General features: G+C 41.4%; 1 protein-coding gene across 20 annotated transcripts in view; it reads right to left on the bottom strand.

Annotated features, from left to right (window-relative positions):
• Positions 1-16696, bottom strand: part of LOC139411302 (MAP kinase-activating death domain protein-like) — an 80083-nt gene that overhangs the window by 12779 nt on the left and 50608 nt on the right. For 8 of the 20 annotated variants that reach the window (XM_071157440.1, XM_071157450.1, XM_071157455.1 and 5 more), the window contains 14 exons: positions 16346-16402; positions 14560-14663; positions 14142-14225; positions 13452-13610; positions 13094-13226; positions 12212-12274; positions 11555-11675; positions 11345-11450; positions 11092-11202; positions 9723-9830; positions 9323-9487; positions 9066-9138; positions 8244-8350; positions 4889-4958 (listed from right to left, as the gene is read on the bottom strand). In XM_071157440.1, coding sequence (XP_071013541.1) covers positions 4889-4958; positions 8244-8350; positions 9066-9138; positions 9323-9487; positions 9723-9830; positions 11092-11202; positions 11345-11450; positions 11555-11675; positions 12212-12274; positions 13094-13226; positions 13452-13610; positions 14142-14225; positions 14560-14663; positions 16346-16402 — 1461 coding nt within the window. Of the gene's footprint in view, positions 1-4888; positions 4959-8243; positions 8351-9065; positions 9139-9322; positions 9488-9722; positions 9831-11091; positions 11203-11344; positions 11451-11554; positions 11676-12211; positions 12346-13093; positions 13227-13451; positions 13611-14141; positions 14226-14559; positions 14664-16345; positions 16403-16696 lie in introns of those variants that run through there. The other 12 variants (XM_071157456.1, XM_071157443.1, XM_071157444.1 and 9 more) reach the window with 6 other exon arrangements.

Genomic DNA, 16696 nt, shown 5'->3' with positions numbered 1-16696 from the left:
TGAGAGGATGATAGCTATTGAACTATGTAGCTATACGGAGAAGGCTAATGTTAACTAGCTAACGTTTCCCACGAAAGGAAGTTAGGCTAGCGAGCAAGCATTTTAGCTAGGTAGCCTAGGATAACAACAAATAAAAGTGTATATTGTATGATAGTCAGACTGTTTTGTCAACATGAGTGGATGTCATTGACGTTTCAAATTGTATTGGTCACATACACATATTTAGCAGATGTTATTGCGGGTGTAGTGAAATGCTTGTAGTAGGGTGAGTCAACATGATTTTTCTGCATTCTCACACACACACAAATAAAACCATGGACAGCCACATCATATTTAGCTTACGTTGATTGAACAAAATTGTTTTTGGTATCTTTTAGTTGTCACTGTATTAGACTAAGCATAGATGATTTGATGATGTTGAAATGTTGATGTTGAAATGGTGTTGGAATAGTGGAGGCAGCTCCCGTTTTCTTTGCAACTTGTGGTAACGCTCCTTTGTTCTTAATCAATAGTTGTTTAGTAGTCCGAAAATGTTGTAAACATCAACTTGCTTGACCATGCTGTAGGTCATGTGACTGTTTGTTACATGCAGTATGCTTTGTGGACAACAGACAGAGGTTACTCTCCGGTTTTGTGATGAAACAAAAGTGGTTGAATTCAGGGGCGCAACTTTGGTTTTAGAAGTGAAGGGGACACATTTTTAATCCATTCGGATAAATAATCCAAACAGCCTACCCGACCGTTCGGAGGCATCCACATGGTTCTAAAGCACCCCGTTGCCTCGTTTTGTTTCACATTCCAATGATAAAAGTGGGTGGGACAAAAATGCTATTTCAGAATGTGTGTGTGTGTGGGGGGGGGGGGGGGGGGGGTCTCTAACTGGTCTATTCACTGTTGCGGTAAGCCGTGGTCAGAACAGTATCTTGTACAGGTTTATATTCCATATAATCTTACTTCTATCCATTTTTTTACCATGTATGCTTACGCCCTGCATGTTATTTGTACCTGTAAATTCCTATTCTACAGTGTTGTATGTAACTGCTGTCCATTTAGGCAGTTCGCCATTTATGCCTGTTATTCTCTATGGGGAAATACGGCACCCACTAGGCTGCAGTCCAAACGCGTTCTTTTTACCCACTCAGCCCTTGGTCTAGCAATTTTCCCTCTGGGAATCCCCAGTGAAACTGGATGCAGTTTGATTGCCATCTGAGCGAGTGAAGAACTTTTGTCACTTGCAGGGTATCAGGATATCACCCACAATTCAATCTGTAGTCACATGTCAAGCTCTGATGGCCACAAAGTTTTACATTTAAATCAACAAGGCTGCATTTTCGGCATGTTAGAAAACATTATGAACCTAGCTTGCTAAAAAATATATAAACAACATTGATTTTAGCATTGAAAAATTGGCGTAGTCTCGTAGTGAGGAGCCTATAACACGTCGCTAGAGTCATAAACATATTTTTTGGAATTCAGAAATGCATTAGAGTAAGTTACCAAACTATAAAACTAGCTAGCCAGCTATGGGTAACTGTAGCTAGCTACCTGACAGGAGTGCTAGCTAGCTACGTTATCTTACTAGGTACATTGTGCTCTTGAGTGGCGCAGAGGTCTAAGGCACTGCATCTCAGTGCTACAGGCGTTACTACAGACCCTGATTAAATAAAAATTTAATAAAACATTAATAGCTTTAGGTTGGTTGTTTTTAAGCTCAACTTCAAGATTTCCACCAAGGACGTTTCCTCTCTAATCATCACTCTCCCTCGCTTGGGCAAGGGACATTTAAAATAACACTCGGATGTGACAATGAAAAACGTCATTCAAGGCCTGAGGGTTTAGTGCCTAGGTCTACTTTGAGTTTGAAACGCAGCCGTTAAGAGTTGTCGTTCTCTAGCGCCGCCCTTTCCGGAATCTTCCCGGATGTCAGTCAGCCTTTGCAATTAGAGCTATTACAGGGCTCGTCTGCAGCCTAGTGGCACAGTTTATTATTGCAACCAATATATGCATATTGTTTACGTGTATCACCTATTATGTATACATCACAGCCACTTATTATGTATGTCTATTTCTTAGGTATTATTGCCATTATGTTTATGTATACATTCCTTTTGACTGTTTATGCATATTACCTATTCTATACTTATGTCAATGTCTTATCTAGTGACTGCATATACATTACTAATATTGTATTATTATTAATTTTCTCTAGTAGAAACCACACATCTTTACTACTATATATATTCACCATTATTCTGGTTACTGTGGAATTGAGGTGTTCACAGTGAATCAACGGCTTGCATGTCCTTTTGACCAAAGACACAGGGGCTAGCGTCGCACTATCCCAGGGCAAAAAGCATAGTTTTCTACAAGCTATGCTGACTGGCAAACAGCCACAGCTAAGTTACGTAGCTAGCTATCATCTTTAAAGCGAACTATGGAAAACTGCTTGTGTGTGAATAAAACTTGGGGACAGTTTGGTTATGTTTCCACCATGTCTGCATACCGGACTACCATCTTGATGACTGTCTGCATAGTTCACCAGAGATGAGTTCACAAAGTTAGAGAATTTCATCTGACCAGTCCACAGCTCTGACAAAAAGCTGGCTAGTTTGTTTACTTTGCTTCGTTTGCGAGAACCACCCAAACTTCAACCTTGCTTCTAGCTTGCCGCCAGCTTTATCCTTGTGGTACATGTCAAACACTATACCTGAATGAGTTGGCTCAGGTTCTCACCTGATAAAAAAAAATATATAGTTTGGTTGTTTCCTAAAAAAATGTGTTTTTTCCTGCCCCCCTTACTTACTGTTCCTAGATTTGTTTTGGTGAATAGATTAAACTGTTTGTAGCAGCAAACCATTTGAATACAGGCATCAAAATGATTGTGTAAAGAAGGACATACATGGCCCACGGAAAAGGAAAGAACTCACACGAATGGCTTGAAAAATACAAAAAAATCGGAGACTGTGCATGAGTCACAGTGCGGACAAATGTGTACAGCAACAACAATAACAATGTAAAACAATGTGGAGAATGGGAAAGAAACTAAGCAGGACATTATAGGGGGAAAACAAAGTGTGTTAACCAAGAAACTGAACACTTAAAGATGTCACAAACACATAAGCTGTTAAAGGGATACTTTGGCATTTTGGCATTGAGGCCCTTTATCTACTTCCCCATTGTCAGATTAACACATGGATACTATTTTTATGTCTCTGCGTGCAGTTTGAAGGAAGTTGCTAACTAAAACAATTGCTAACTAGCGTTAGCGTAATGACGGCGTTTATGGGCTCACAAAACTACATCTAACTTCCTTTATACTAGACAGAGACATAAAAATGGTATCCACGAGTTTATCTGACTGGGGAAGTAGATTGCTAAAATCCCGAAGTGTCCTTTTAATGAGGCCCAACTCCCTAGACCAAGTTCAAAGCCAGTGTCGGAGGACAGACTTTTCATTAGTAACTGAACCTACGAAAGAGATGTAGGGGTCGGAAAAAATGGGGAGGGGAAGGGGGCAGTTCAAAACCCTCAGCTCCCCACATTGTCAAGTCGCCAGGTTTCTTCGTCTCAAAACCCCAAAACATTGAGGGAAAAACAACGCTAGAGGGGTTTGCTTTTTTCAAGTGATGGGAGAGGAGCAGAAAGTTTCATAAACTGTCAGAAGGACAGGCAGAAACTCAGGCAAGGGTACAAGAAAGGAACGAGGGGGATTCGGCATAAAGAATGAGGGGCATGAGAGAAGGTGGTAACGGAGAGGAGGAATGCTTTTAAGTGAGGAAAGGAGAAGAGAAATTTGACAGCACTTTACCTGCTGGAGAATGAAGGTTTTCATAGCGGCAAAGATGAGGGTAACGTATTACAAAAGCAGCACAGAGACACGGCAGTAACCCAGTCCAGCGCTGATATTAATGGGGGCTATAACCTCACAGATCTAGGCCTCTCCTAACAATCTCACTGGTCACTGGTTATCGATTTCAAATATGGCAGTATAATAAGCCATGACAAACCATCTACTGTACACATCAAGAAGGAAATGCTCTAAATATCTAAATAGTAGCCCTGGTCTCAGGAAAGGAATCACTAATCGCATTTAGTAGGCACCATAGAGCAAAAATGTTTAGAATTTTTGAAATGGCTGAGATACTACCTGAACATGCCTAAGAAAGCACATTTTCCTTTTCTTAATGTTTTTTTTTTGTGCCACCTCAACGCAACCCAGATGTGGCCATTTCCAACAAGTTAGCATCCTTTTATCCTGAAGATCAAGCAAGCAGATCAAGTACCCCTTAGGAATCTAAATTGATTTTTTTTCTCAAGATAATTCAGCTTCCAAACAAGATCTGGGGCTCTGCTTCCCTTTGCTCTGGGCTTTGATGAATTTCCCTCTAATGCACATACCATCTTATTTGGTCGAGTGAACCCTAAAACGATTTCCTACCCTAAAGCACTAATTTCCAACATTTGAACCTTACGAAAGTCTGATGCAGAAACAAGCTGTGCATCAAGTCTTCCATCATAATACGACAGATCTGACTCCTAAGATCTCATGGTTAAAAATGAAAAATAGTTTTGGACAAAATGAAATGACAGCAAATAAAAACAGAAATCTCACAAATAGGGTTGTTTTGTCTTATTTGATAAAATCAGCAATAAATATGAAATTAGCAAACATTCCTATTTGTGAGGGCTGGACTTCTCAATTGCCAAATTAAACTAGCTAATTCTAACACGGACTATATTTGCCCCGAGGTAAGCAAGAGCTGTTGTGAATCCACTGAACCCTGAGTCGTTACAGTTGCTATCTCTGTGTGTCAGCGTTGCGTTTGTCGTGAAGCTGAGTTACTGCCGTGTCGAGTACAGACCTAGAATCAATAGATGGGGTAATTACCAAATTCCTCCAGGACAAAGACTCCCTTCACAGTATTGCACTTTTTAATGTGATTCAGCTCTATGAAAACCTAAAACAAAAAACAAACAAAAACAGCAAGACAGAACATTAGCAACTCAATGACAACAGGCTGAAATTAAACATTTCAGATAGAAAATGAACAACGTTAAATTCTCATCTAGTCAATACTAAAAGGGAAAAATGGATGGTATTTGCAAGCTTTTAAACGCTACCAAAAAGAAATAGGAAAGCACAAAACAGAAGTTTCCATGATTGAACGCTTACATGGGCTGGGGTTGGGTGAGTAGAAATGCATTGTGGGAAGGTCTATGATGAAGTGAGTGCTATTAATGATTACTTGCTGAATGAAACTATAATATGGCAATTTGTTCGCACTTATAGTGCCTTCGTGTGAATCAGCAAAGCCATTGTGAAGCAACAGTGAAGCAATGGTGACTGCTATTAAATCTGGTTTTCCCGACTAATGCAAATGCACTGTGGCCCATGTAATGCTTAGAATACATGGAAATTCCATATGAAAACAGAGATGAGAACACATAAAATAAAGTTTGCCACACACAGCTAAAAACAATTGTGGAAAAATAACCCAACCCCAAAAAATGCCTTAACCGCTAACAAATAAACACAGCAGAGGTTGTGTACCTTCCGCTCCTTGCAGGGGGAGAGAGCATGGAAGAGAAACGGATTGAATTATTATCGGACAGAAGAGCACAAACACTGGACGGCGCTCAAAGGCGGCGCTGCACTATCCCCCCAAAAAAACAATCAACCTAATGGACAGGACTTGACGTATTAACAGCTATCAATGCCAATATAATATACCCATCACAGACATTTCTACTGGAATGATAAAGTGCTAAACTACGAAAGGTGGAAAAATAATAACTACTGAAAGTTGGTCGAGTCTATACTTTTAACAGCTGGTCCTTTTTTTTGGTTTGTTCCTGGGCCTAACCCAGAAAATGACAGTTACTACCAGCTTACCAAAACCAATAATAATACACGATGTAATTACATTATTTCAACCCGTTTTGACTGCTGGGAACCCACTCCCACCCCCAATGCCCTCCATGCCCCCTCCTCCAGCAACAAGGGCTGGTACCAACAGCTCAGTAGCACAGGTACAAGAGGGCACTCTGCCACATCGCCTCCCCAACAAAACAGGCCGTCACCTATAACAACCTCACCCCTCTGTAACATGCCAACGTATTTAACCCTACGTTGACCCATGTCTGACACTGGAAGCTTGGGTGGGCCTGCACTGGGAAAATGTAATGGGTTGGCGTTAACTATTATATGAAAAAGTTCTTTACAACAAGATTGTTAAGTGTTTGTTATTGCGTGAATGATGTCTATGAATATGACATTTACTACTGATGCTTAAGCTCCTGCAGAGCTGAAGGTGGAAAAAGAGGTGGTTTGAATTTGCCAAGCAGCATCTCAATGAGAGCCATGACCATTATCGTACAATGAGGTTGCACAAACTGGTGTGCACAAACTTATGTGTTGTTCCTTAAAAGGCAAGTTAGGTGTCTGTAGTAGGGAAAGGGTTTTTTACAAACTTATGACTCTTGTACCCTTGTTCAATTCTATATGATGATGACAATTATGTAACTGTTCTTCAACCATAGCAACGTGTTCTAACCTGTTAGGTGGCTCAAATTAGACCAACGTGTTGAAGTGTTGCATCAAAAAGAAGGCACAATCAAATACACTCTCGATTGGCCGCTGCAATGTCTAGCCTCAACTTTCAATTAGGTGCGCTGTGTGATCTAAAGAAATCAAGAAAGCAGTTCAAAGAGATAGGACCTTTCATAAAGAATGTAGTGGTCAGAAACATTCTTTTCTATTCTACTACAATTGAGTATTACCTTATGAGTAGGCATTCTGTGTTGATTCAATGCGTTTTTGCCCCAATCCTACAGTGTGATATGTCCAGTGTGTTTCGTCACTTTGCTTATATTAAATGAGTGCCCACTCCTATGACCCTCAATCATTGGCGGAGCAATTGTATAATTGTTATTTCAGATTCAAGCATTTCCTTTCAGTCCAAAAATATCTACTTGTGACAGTGGTGAGGACTGAGGTCAATTATATTCTTACTCAAGTTGATTAAGGAAATGGAAATGCCCCACCCCCAAAAGATGAAAAATACCTCTTCAAGTATTCACATCTAACTTTCATATGCAGGTCAAGGGAATTTAAGGGGACAAAACTTTAAAAGAACAGTAAAATAAAATGGCAATTATTAATGAAAAGTCTTTGCACAAGGTCATCCGTCTTATCTCTGACCTCTGAAATCTCTCTAACACAAACAGAACACTCGCCTTCCCCCACACACACGAACAGACGACAAGGTTTGGGCACCACAAGTAAGAATGCTAAGTATTAACATAATATTTTTGTATTTTATATATATTTTTGAAATGTCCAATTATTATATTTTTTAACCCCTTTTTTCCTCCCCAATTTCGTGATATCCAATTGGTAGTTACAGTCTTGTCCCATCACTGCAACTCTCGTACGGACTCGAAAGAGGCGAAGGTCGAGAGACATGCATCTTCCAAAACACGACCTGCCAAGCCGCACTGCTTCTTGACACACTGCTCGCTTAACCCGGAAGCCAGCCGCACCTGTGTCATACAGCTGGCGACCTGAAGTCAGCATGCATGCCCCCGGACGCCACAAGGAGTCGCTAGGGCGCGATGGGGACAAGGACATCCCAGCCTGCCAAACTCTCCCCTAACCCGGACGACGCTGGGCCAATTGTGCGCCGTCTCATGGGTCTCCCGGTTACAGCCAGCTGCGACACAGCCCGGGATTGAACCAGAATCTGTAGTGACGCCTCTAGCACTGCGCCACTCGGGAGGCCTTTAACAGAAATGTTTAAGTGGATATGCGTTTTCTTCTTGAAACACACATCTTAGTGACTGCACAAATAAAACAGAACATCTTTTAAATCATAGAAAGACAAAGCACAAAAATGTATTCTTCCTCTAAGGTCATGATCAAAACAGTGACTGAAAGTACCTTCAAAATGTACTCTGCTTTTACACTCAATTCAGTAGGCTATAAAATATTTATCAATGTCAAACATAAACAACCCGAAATGCCGTCTATTCTCTCTCTTTTTTTTAAAGGGACCTTAGAGGAAGTGAGCCACAGTTGTGTGTGTGTGTGTGTGTGTGTGTGTGAGAGAGAGAGAGAAAGAAAGAAAATAGAAAAAGAGAACAATTGAGGTGGGTGGAAAAAGGTTAAGTGGTTTTGCGTGTGTGTATGTGTGCGTGTGTGTATATATTGTATATGTGTGTATGTGGTAATACAGGCCTCCTACCTGGCTGTGCATGAATTTGAGGTTGATGCCTTCCAGGGTGACTTGCAGCAGTCCTCCCTCGCCCGTCTTCATGTCCTGCACAGGGAACTCTCCACCCAGCTCTGGACCTATGGAGAGAGGGGCAGATCGCTTAAACCAAAGGATCCCTCCCCTATCCATTCTGCTGTACATCTCTTTTGAAAAGTGTTAGTGATGACAGATATTAAACTCTTTACTTGGCCAACTGAGCTGATTGACTCAAAAGGTTATAGAATTTATTGGGTGATAAAGCAGTAATCTAGAGCTCACCTTTACTCAGAGTTATTCCTACACCCTAAAGTTACACTTTTCTATAGACTATGAACTATTACTAACTGCTATTAGCCCTTAGGGCAGTGGTATACAAACCTTTTCATTGGGGACCCCATTTTGTTTGCCAGCATTTCTGGGGACGCCATTTTTTTTGACAAATGCAATGACCCAATCTTAAAACTGGAAAATGTCAATTTTTACATGAACAAATAACCTTCAATTCATTACATTTTCATCTCTCTTATCAAAATGAAAAGAATCCAATACATTCATTTTTAAAATGATCTTTCTCATAAACGTTTGTATATTGTCCCATACAATAATCTGTACTCTCTAAAAAAATTAAAAAAAATGTTTTTAAATATTTAAAAAATATATATTTAGGCAATCCCACTGCTATTCCTCTGCAACTCCACTAGGGGTCCCGACCCAGACTTTGAATACCATTGCCCAAGAGCTATTCATTTTCAAAACGCAGAGCAATCATACATTGGTGCTGCCTCAAAGGGTCTAGCCAACATGCACACATACCTGGTTTAATGCTCTGCTGTCGTGCAGCAGCCCTTTCCATGCTGTCCTTCACACAGTAATACAATTCACGACACTAGACAAGAAAACATTTGAATTCAGATTATGCACTATGGAATAGGAAAAGTGTCTATACAAAGTCTGACACGAAAGTCACCACATTTACAGTCACCTTAATCAGAGGTTCTACTAACACGGATATCATGGTGTTCATAATTGCTAGCCGTATTTCAGTACGCGAGCGGGCGGTAGAGGCTCACCTTCTTGGTGTAGAACTTGTTAAGTTGAGTTTCCTGGCCATTGCGTCTCCACAGACACAGCACCTTGGTCTTGGGACAGTAGGTCATGTTAATGAGTTTCTCGTACCACCAGCGCTCATACACTGTGCCGATGTTGCTGCGCAGGACTATGCAGTCGTCACACACCTGAATGGGGGAAAAGGACAGAGGAAAAGGATGCAATTATTTGATATCTACTGTAGAGCTAAACACTTGATCTACTGAAACTACAAATTGCAGCATTTTGACAGTTCTTGGCAATGATTGGTAAATTTGACCTATTCAGATACTCTTGTCTGGCTTTCATGCATCTCTTGGGCACAATAAAAAAACATGAACAAGGCCTAAGTACAAGGAAGGTCCGGGAAAGTGAATCTCATACCTCCATGAAGAAGATGTCCCCCGTGGTGTCTGTCCCAGCATGCACCACAAAGGTCTGCTTCTTGATGTGACGGCTTCCGCTAGGTCTGATGGACAGCTCGCGGCCATTCTGAAATGTGAGTGAACAAGACTCTAACGCTTCTCCTAAATTTTTTGAGGCCCCATGGAAATATAATTAACATAAATAAATCTGAGTCAAAATACATCTGTTTAAGCTAGATATATGTTTTTTGTTGTTGAATGGGCTGCATCTCAATCCACCGCATCCGCCGAGATCGCCCTACCACATCTGTGGTGAAAGGTGGCAGAATTAGAAGAGCGGTGTTTGTCAGACTACGAGATACCCAGAAAATTGGTCTTCTCACAAAAACGTTTGTAGCGTCTGAACAGTTTAGCCTATAAGACTATTATGACCCCTCTGTGGAAATATGACTCTCACAAACCCGATGGTGTTCACCGTTTTGCTCTACGAAGTTGTAACAGACCCATCTGCCAACTTCTGTCTGTAGCATCCAAACAGTTTGGGCTACACAGTAATATGACCCCTCTGTAGAAAGGTGAGTCTCTCACAAACACGTCAAAAGTTTGGACACACCTACTCATTCCAGGGTTTTTCTTTATTTTTGAAAAAGAGAAGAGAATGCCAAGTGTGCAAAGCTGTCATCAAGGCAAAGGGTGGCTACTTTGAAGAATCTCAAATATAAAATGTATTTCTATTTTTTTTAACACATTTTTGGTTACTACATGATTCCATATGTGTTATTTCATAGTTCTGATGTCTTCACTACTATTCTACAATGTAGAAAATAGTACAAATAAAGAAAATCCTTGAATGAGTAGGTGTGTCCAAAGTTGACTGGTACTGTACATGTCGGTTGTTTTGCTCTAGGAAGCCCACAAGCCTCATCTGAAGGTCCCCAGTACCAGTTTTAAAATAATGGAAGTATATATGGAGACTGTTTAGTGACAAAGATAAGGGGTTAAATACATGTCAAATTATAATACACATTTCCTGATCTTTCTTATATCTCTAAGATATAAGAAAAAACTTCCTTTAGATTTTTCTAGGGGATTGTTGTTCCATGTAGTGAATCTGTTATTCAATACTTTTCTATGAGTAATAGAATTAATGCCAAATCAAATGTTTCATTCCTGGCTTAGACAGGGCTTAGACTCTAGCGGGTTAAACAGAGATACTGTATCAGCAACACTGATAATCTCACATACACTAAAAACATGTGTTGCATAAAATTATCTTGTTTTGAAGGACCATATAAAACTTTTAATCTATATGCCACTTGGTAGAACAGTTGACCCGCCTTAGTGGCTCCTATTCTATTGAAGAGAGAGAACCCTTGGTTCGTTCTTACCAAATTAGCCAGTTTGTCCAGACACTCATTGATCTCCTGGCTGTGGCTGAGGCCGATGTGGGACTTCCCCATCAGACGCCTCACCTTCTTCCTGATGTCATTCTTGCTCACCTGGACAGACAGAAACAGACAGAAAAACACATTTAGCAAGACACATTGGGAAATATATGATGCCTACCTATCTTAACATTTGTAGTTGCTGCAGTTGACATACGGGGGTTACGGAGTCAAACATTGTGTGTGATAGACCCACCTTAACCATTAGCATGTAGGCGATCATATTGTGCAGTAGAGTAGCTAGCAGCCTGTCCTCGTCATCCTCCAGGCGCTTACGGTCGTGGTCCCCGAGTGACAAGTATCTGTGTAAACAGTGGTAACCATCAGACTCGAAACAGGAAACACAGCTATACAAGGATGGCTGACATTTCAAAAATACAGATCCACTCTAATAGGCAACCTGTACCTGTCAATCATCTCTTGAGGTCCCTGGTCCATACCCATCCCCTCCCTCTCCAACATGACAGCATCCAAGTAAGCATCCTCCCAGAACTGGACCTGGTCCCACAGTGTAGAGCGCTCCTTACCTACACAAATATAACACACATTGGCTTATCTGTGTCCAAAGGTCACACACATCATGACCACAATCACAAGGGCACACAAAAACACAAAATTAGTGTTACTGTACAAAATCATCACTAGGTCAAAATCACCTTCACACTGACAACGACATGTCACCCCACACTCGCCAGTAGACATGCATTAACAGACACATGATCCCACAGAACCTTACATAACTGCACACACACACACACACAAACAAACGAACGAACACCCATACAAACACACATCCATACGAACACAACACACCTGACCATGTGATTGTTGAAAAGTATTTTTTTTAACCAATAGACATTTTCTCTTGTTTACTTATTCATAGGAGCCTTGCGACATTGTTTACAATACAAACCCCTCAGTGTGATGGGCAATCCAGTGGCGGTAAAGATCAAAGCACCACATCAAAGCACCAGAGAATACACAAGTGAGCACCAGAACCCAGGTGGGCATTGCATCCAAGCATAAACATAGAAGGTCAAAAGATGAAAGATGTCAGCCCTACTCAGAGAGAAGGTTTCCATGGCAGCATCCTCCAGCTGGTCCCACATGGAGCTCTTGTCGCGCCCTGCAAGGTGTTCCCGGGACACGCAGCAGGGAGGAAGAGGAGCAGCAGAGCAAAGAGGGTTAAGCTCAGAGCTGAGTGGGTTAATGGCAAGCCAAAAGCAGAGAGAGAAGGGGTGAAAGGACAAATAAATTGACCCAACCTCATTCACTTCAGACCTACCTTCACGCTTTATAGTACAGTTCATGCAGTGTTAGTCAAATAGTGAGAAAGAGTTTTAGATAAAGAGTTTGACAAATCACACACACATATATACATACAGTGGGGCAAAAAAGTATTTAGTCAGCCACCAATTGTGCAAGTTCTCCTACTTAAAAATATGAGAGAGCCCTGTAATTTTCATCATAAGTACTTTTGTTTAACACCTTTTTGGTTACTACATGATTCCATGTGTTACTTCAGAGTTTTGATGTCTTCACGATTATTCTACAATGTATAAAATAGTAAAAATAAAGAAAAATCCTGGAATGAGTAGGCGTGTCCAAACTTTTGACTGGTTGTGTATATCTGTGTTTTGCCTTATAGGAAGGATTCACTTTTAAAAAAGGTAGACTTTGCGAGATGACGTTACAACGAGCAGCACCGCAGATATGAGATGAGCACGATGCAAGACAGTAGAGACGTTTAGCCTTGCGCTTCAACGCTCTTAGATGTGGAAATTGACCTAATATTTTGTTTACTTTGTGCATGCAACATCTTGCTGTGTCTACTACATATTTACTGTAACTTTTTACCACAAAGTTGAACAGAGGGAGACTAAAGAAGACACGAGTAGATATTAAACCACAGCCTTTCTAAAACATCAGCCATCTTGGAACATACCCAGCAGGCCATCACACAGGTAAATCCTCATGCTTATGTCCTCCAAGGGCTGGGCGGGAGGCCCCTTAGCCAGGACAGGCACAAGTTTAGCGTTCGCCTCCTTCACACCAGACTTCATCTTTTGGGTCTTACCCTGGGCAAACACCACAAAACATATCATGGGGTAATTTCATCTTGCCAAAGACATTCAAAAATTGGAATCACCCCTCAATCCTGCATTTACAAGTTTGACATCCACAGGCAGACTTCATGCCCTGCAGGGAATGCATTTGCACATCTAGAAAACGCCCCCAAAAACAAAACAATTGCACTAATATTAACTGGTGAATCAGGCAGCCAGGAAGGATTTCCCACTCACAAACACTGAGCTGGTGGCCGGGTTGGTCTCAATCTCGCTGTCGGACAGTGTTCCCCTGGAAAGGTTGAGGTGGGGGGCTTGCCTGCCACCCAAGCCCTCTCCAGCGGTGCTACTCAAGTCACTGTCAGCTCCCAGCGTCTCCCCTGAGCTGTTACTTATCTGGAAGGGTCAGGGGTCAAAGTGTCAGGAGACTAGTGAATATCAGGCATACTGAGACAGAGAACTCACACTGAGTAAGGCTAAAAGACACACAGGATGTGTTCGACTGAGGCCAAAAGAGACAAGAGTTAGATCAGTACTCCTCAACAGGTTTTTTTTGAGGATCACTGAGTTACACTAAGGCTAAAAAACACTGGGGATGAGGTAGGTTAGTGTGACACGTACGGTTTTGGCAAGAGCCATTGTGCCAGGCTGAGACAAAGCAAGACAAGAGATGAGTAGGACCAAAGTTAGCAAAGACTAGAAATTAATCAAGCTCAGAATATAGTAAGATTGGGAAGCAACCTGGTTTGCGATGAGTGTTACTGGGGATGTATGGCTTGAGCTTGAGTGTAAACCTTGTAAGACTAGACTAAGGATAAAAATCACACTTTGGGAGTAAGCGGTCCTTGGGATGAGTCACACGGAGGTAAGGTTGAGAGGGGTTTAGGATTGGGGTGAGATTGTTTATCTGTGTTGGCTATGCCCTACCACTGTGCTGGCCTCTGAGTCCTGGCTGGTGCTTCGGGTAAGGACTGGCGGTTCAGTGCTGGTCACAGACTCTGTGTCACTCTTCTGCAAAGCAAGACCGAGAAAGACTGAGAAAGAGAGAGGTGAGCAGACAGAGGCATATAGAAACATTGGAAATTAACTTCTTCTCAAGGGCAGTAGTGACTCCTGTTTTTTGTCATCTCCTTAATACTAATTCATGAGTCCATGTCATCAAATTCCAAACACTCAGTCTACAACCCTGGTTGCCCAGGTCTATATCAGACTAAAAGGCAAGAATGAGAACCAGCAGACATTGTGGCCCCCAAGCGCCAGAGTTGTGAGATAACCGACGTGAAAAATGTCAGATTCCACTTGTGGTTTCCTTAGTTACAAGAGCTGGCTTTGGATAAAAACAGACCTGAGATCCGGAGGTGATGCTGAGGCCACTGTCAGCACTGATCTGGGACTTCTTCTCCTCCATGTCGGTCAGCTCAGGGTGCTGTTTCTTAGCCCCCTCCGCTCCTGCAGGATACATGTTGAGGTCAGCACGGGTGCCATGCGCACTTCCACACTGCCCCCTTACTAAGTGTCACATGATTGGCAACTGGCAGAGAGGTGGGGGGGGGGGGGGGGGGGGGGGGTGGTGACCTAACTGCTATTGAAAGGCTCGCACACGTCGCACTGAATGTGGATTTAGCGTTCGTCTTCCGATCTGACTGACGATACTTTTCACACGATTCTCCATGTGAAATTGGTGCGCACTCGGTTTGCAAATTACGTTCAGAGGTGCAAGGTACTCTCTGCCAGCAAACGCTATTGGTGTGTGTCTGACCAAGGAACACCATAACTTTGGGATTGACCGGAAATACTGGCACTAAAATAGGGACACTTCCATTCAGCCGGAGGATCTTGTCTTTCTTTTTTTTGTTGTGGAATTCAATGAACAACAGCTATGTTGTTGTTTTTTATATTCAGGAAGCATAAAAAAAAGATAAATAAAATAAATAAATGTGTTCAGTAGGCCAAAACAGAAGTAAATAGCCCAAAACAGAGAGATACTATCTCAATTGTTTTCGGTTGCAAAACATTGGTACGTGTGCCCTAATGAACATGATCCAGTGGTCAGCTTTCAAAGGACCAAGCATGTGACTATTGAGAGGCAAGTGCAGAGTGCAAAATTAGTAGGAATATTGATTGATGTAGATCAAACTGTAATTGACAAAGGCAGATACCAATATAAAAAGAGGTCAAAGTTAACATACAGACTCAGGCAGTTAGGCATGCAGACAAACTGAGGGACAGTCAAAATAGGGGACCATTTTCTGCACAAGTTTGCTTTTAGACAAGCATTGAACAACAGCGCTGTTGTTGATTTATCAGTCAGTTGTTGCAGAAACACCTTGTTATGACTCACATAATGCACCTCTAGGAACATTTTACTACAATGAAACAAATGCTGGCCTGCAATCTGTACATTTCGAAGAGTCCCGGATATCAAACCTTGACATTGGAAGAAAGTACAGTCAATTATAATAGTTCAATGCAAATGTAACCATAACTTCTGTGATACATTTGGTCATGCAACCAACAAACCTGCAAGCAATGTTTGTACTCTATTGTGTATTCATTCATGGCTCAGTTATCAGATATATATTTTTTAAGTGCCATGTACAATTTACCTTCTGGCCGCGTAGTGATTTTCCAGAAAAGGACATTTGCTAAATGAAATGCCACAACTGTCTCAACCTTGATAGAACCTCAAGAGCCCAGGAAAAACAGGGAACGATTGGGTATGTGTCTGACAGACTACGTTTCCAATGACTTCTTCACAACTCAGGAAATAGGAATGGAACAAGTTGTTGGCAAACGTATGACAGAGTATCTCTATGGAGAGTAAGAGACTCACTATGTTCTAACTCCTGATTTGAGATATGCAAGCGTAACTCAGTTATTCCACCGATATCAAGACTTGATTCACCCAAAATGTACAAAAAAAAAACCATTACGAACACACCTCAAATCAAGATTATAGACCTAGTCCTAGAATCATTATCCATGTCAACATGATCACTTATATTAACTATTTAAATAATTTGTGACTAATAAACATAAGTTGGGGAAAGGTGGAGAGAAGGGCGTGGAAATGTTAAGAGCTGGCAGTTATGCAATACCCCAGTCTGTTTTGTGTGTGAAAAATATCTTACTCTGTTGTTTTTCCATAGCTTTTTGCTTATCCTTTTCATGGTGCCTGCTCCACAATTCTACCCAAGATGCATTGCAAGCAAGGAGAGAAAGACAGAGAGAGTGTCAGAGAGCTGGTTGAGTAGGCAGGTATGGAGGATGAGCATTAGATAAACCATAACATAAAACAAAATTAGGCATTAAAAAAAAATCTGTTATTTTAACAATAGAGGATGTTTTGTAATGTCTGAGAGTAGTCACATTTCAGCTTGGCAATATGGAACACTATGACATAATTATATGTATGCAAAGTTTAATCCATTGCCAGTTACTGCTACTGAGGTGTAACATTACAACACACCCAACACTCCTGG

This window comes from Oncorhynchus clarkii, chromosome 6 (assembly GCF_045791955.1).
Source record: "Oncorhynchus clarkii lewisi isolate Uvic-CL-2024 chromosome 6, UVic_Ocla_1.0, whole genome shotgun sequence".
In the NCBI taxonomy this organism is placed as follows: domain Eukaryota; kingdom Metazoa; phylum Chordata; class Actinopteri; order Salmoniformes; family Salmonidae; genus Oncorhynchus; species Oncorhynchus clarkii.
The sequence above is the reverse complement of the archived record's forward strand: the minus strand, read 5'-3'. Positions and strand labels throughout refer to the sequence as shown.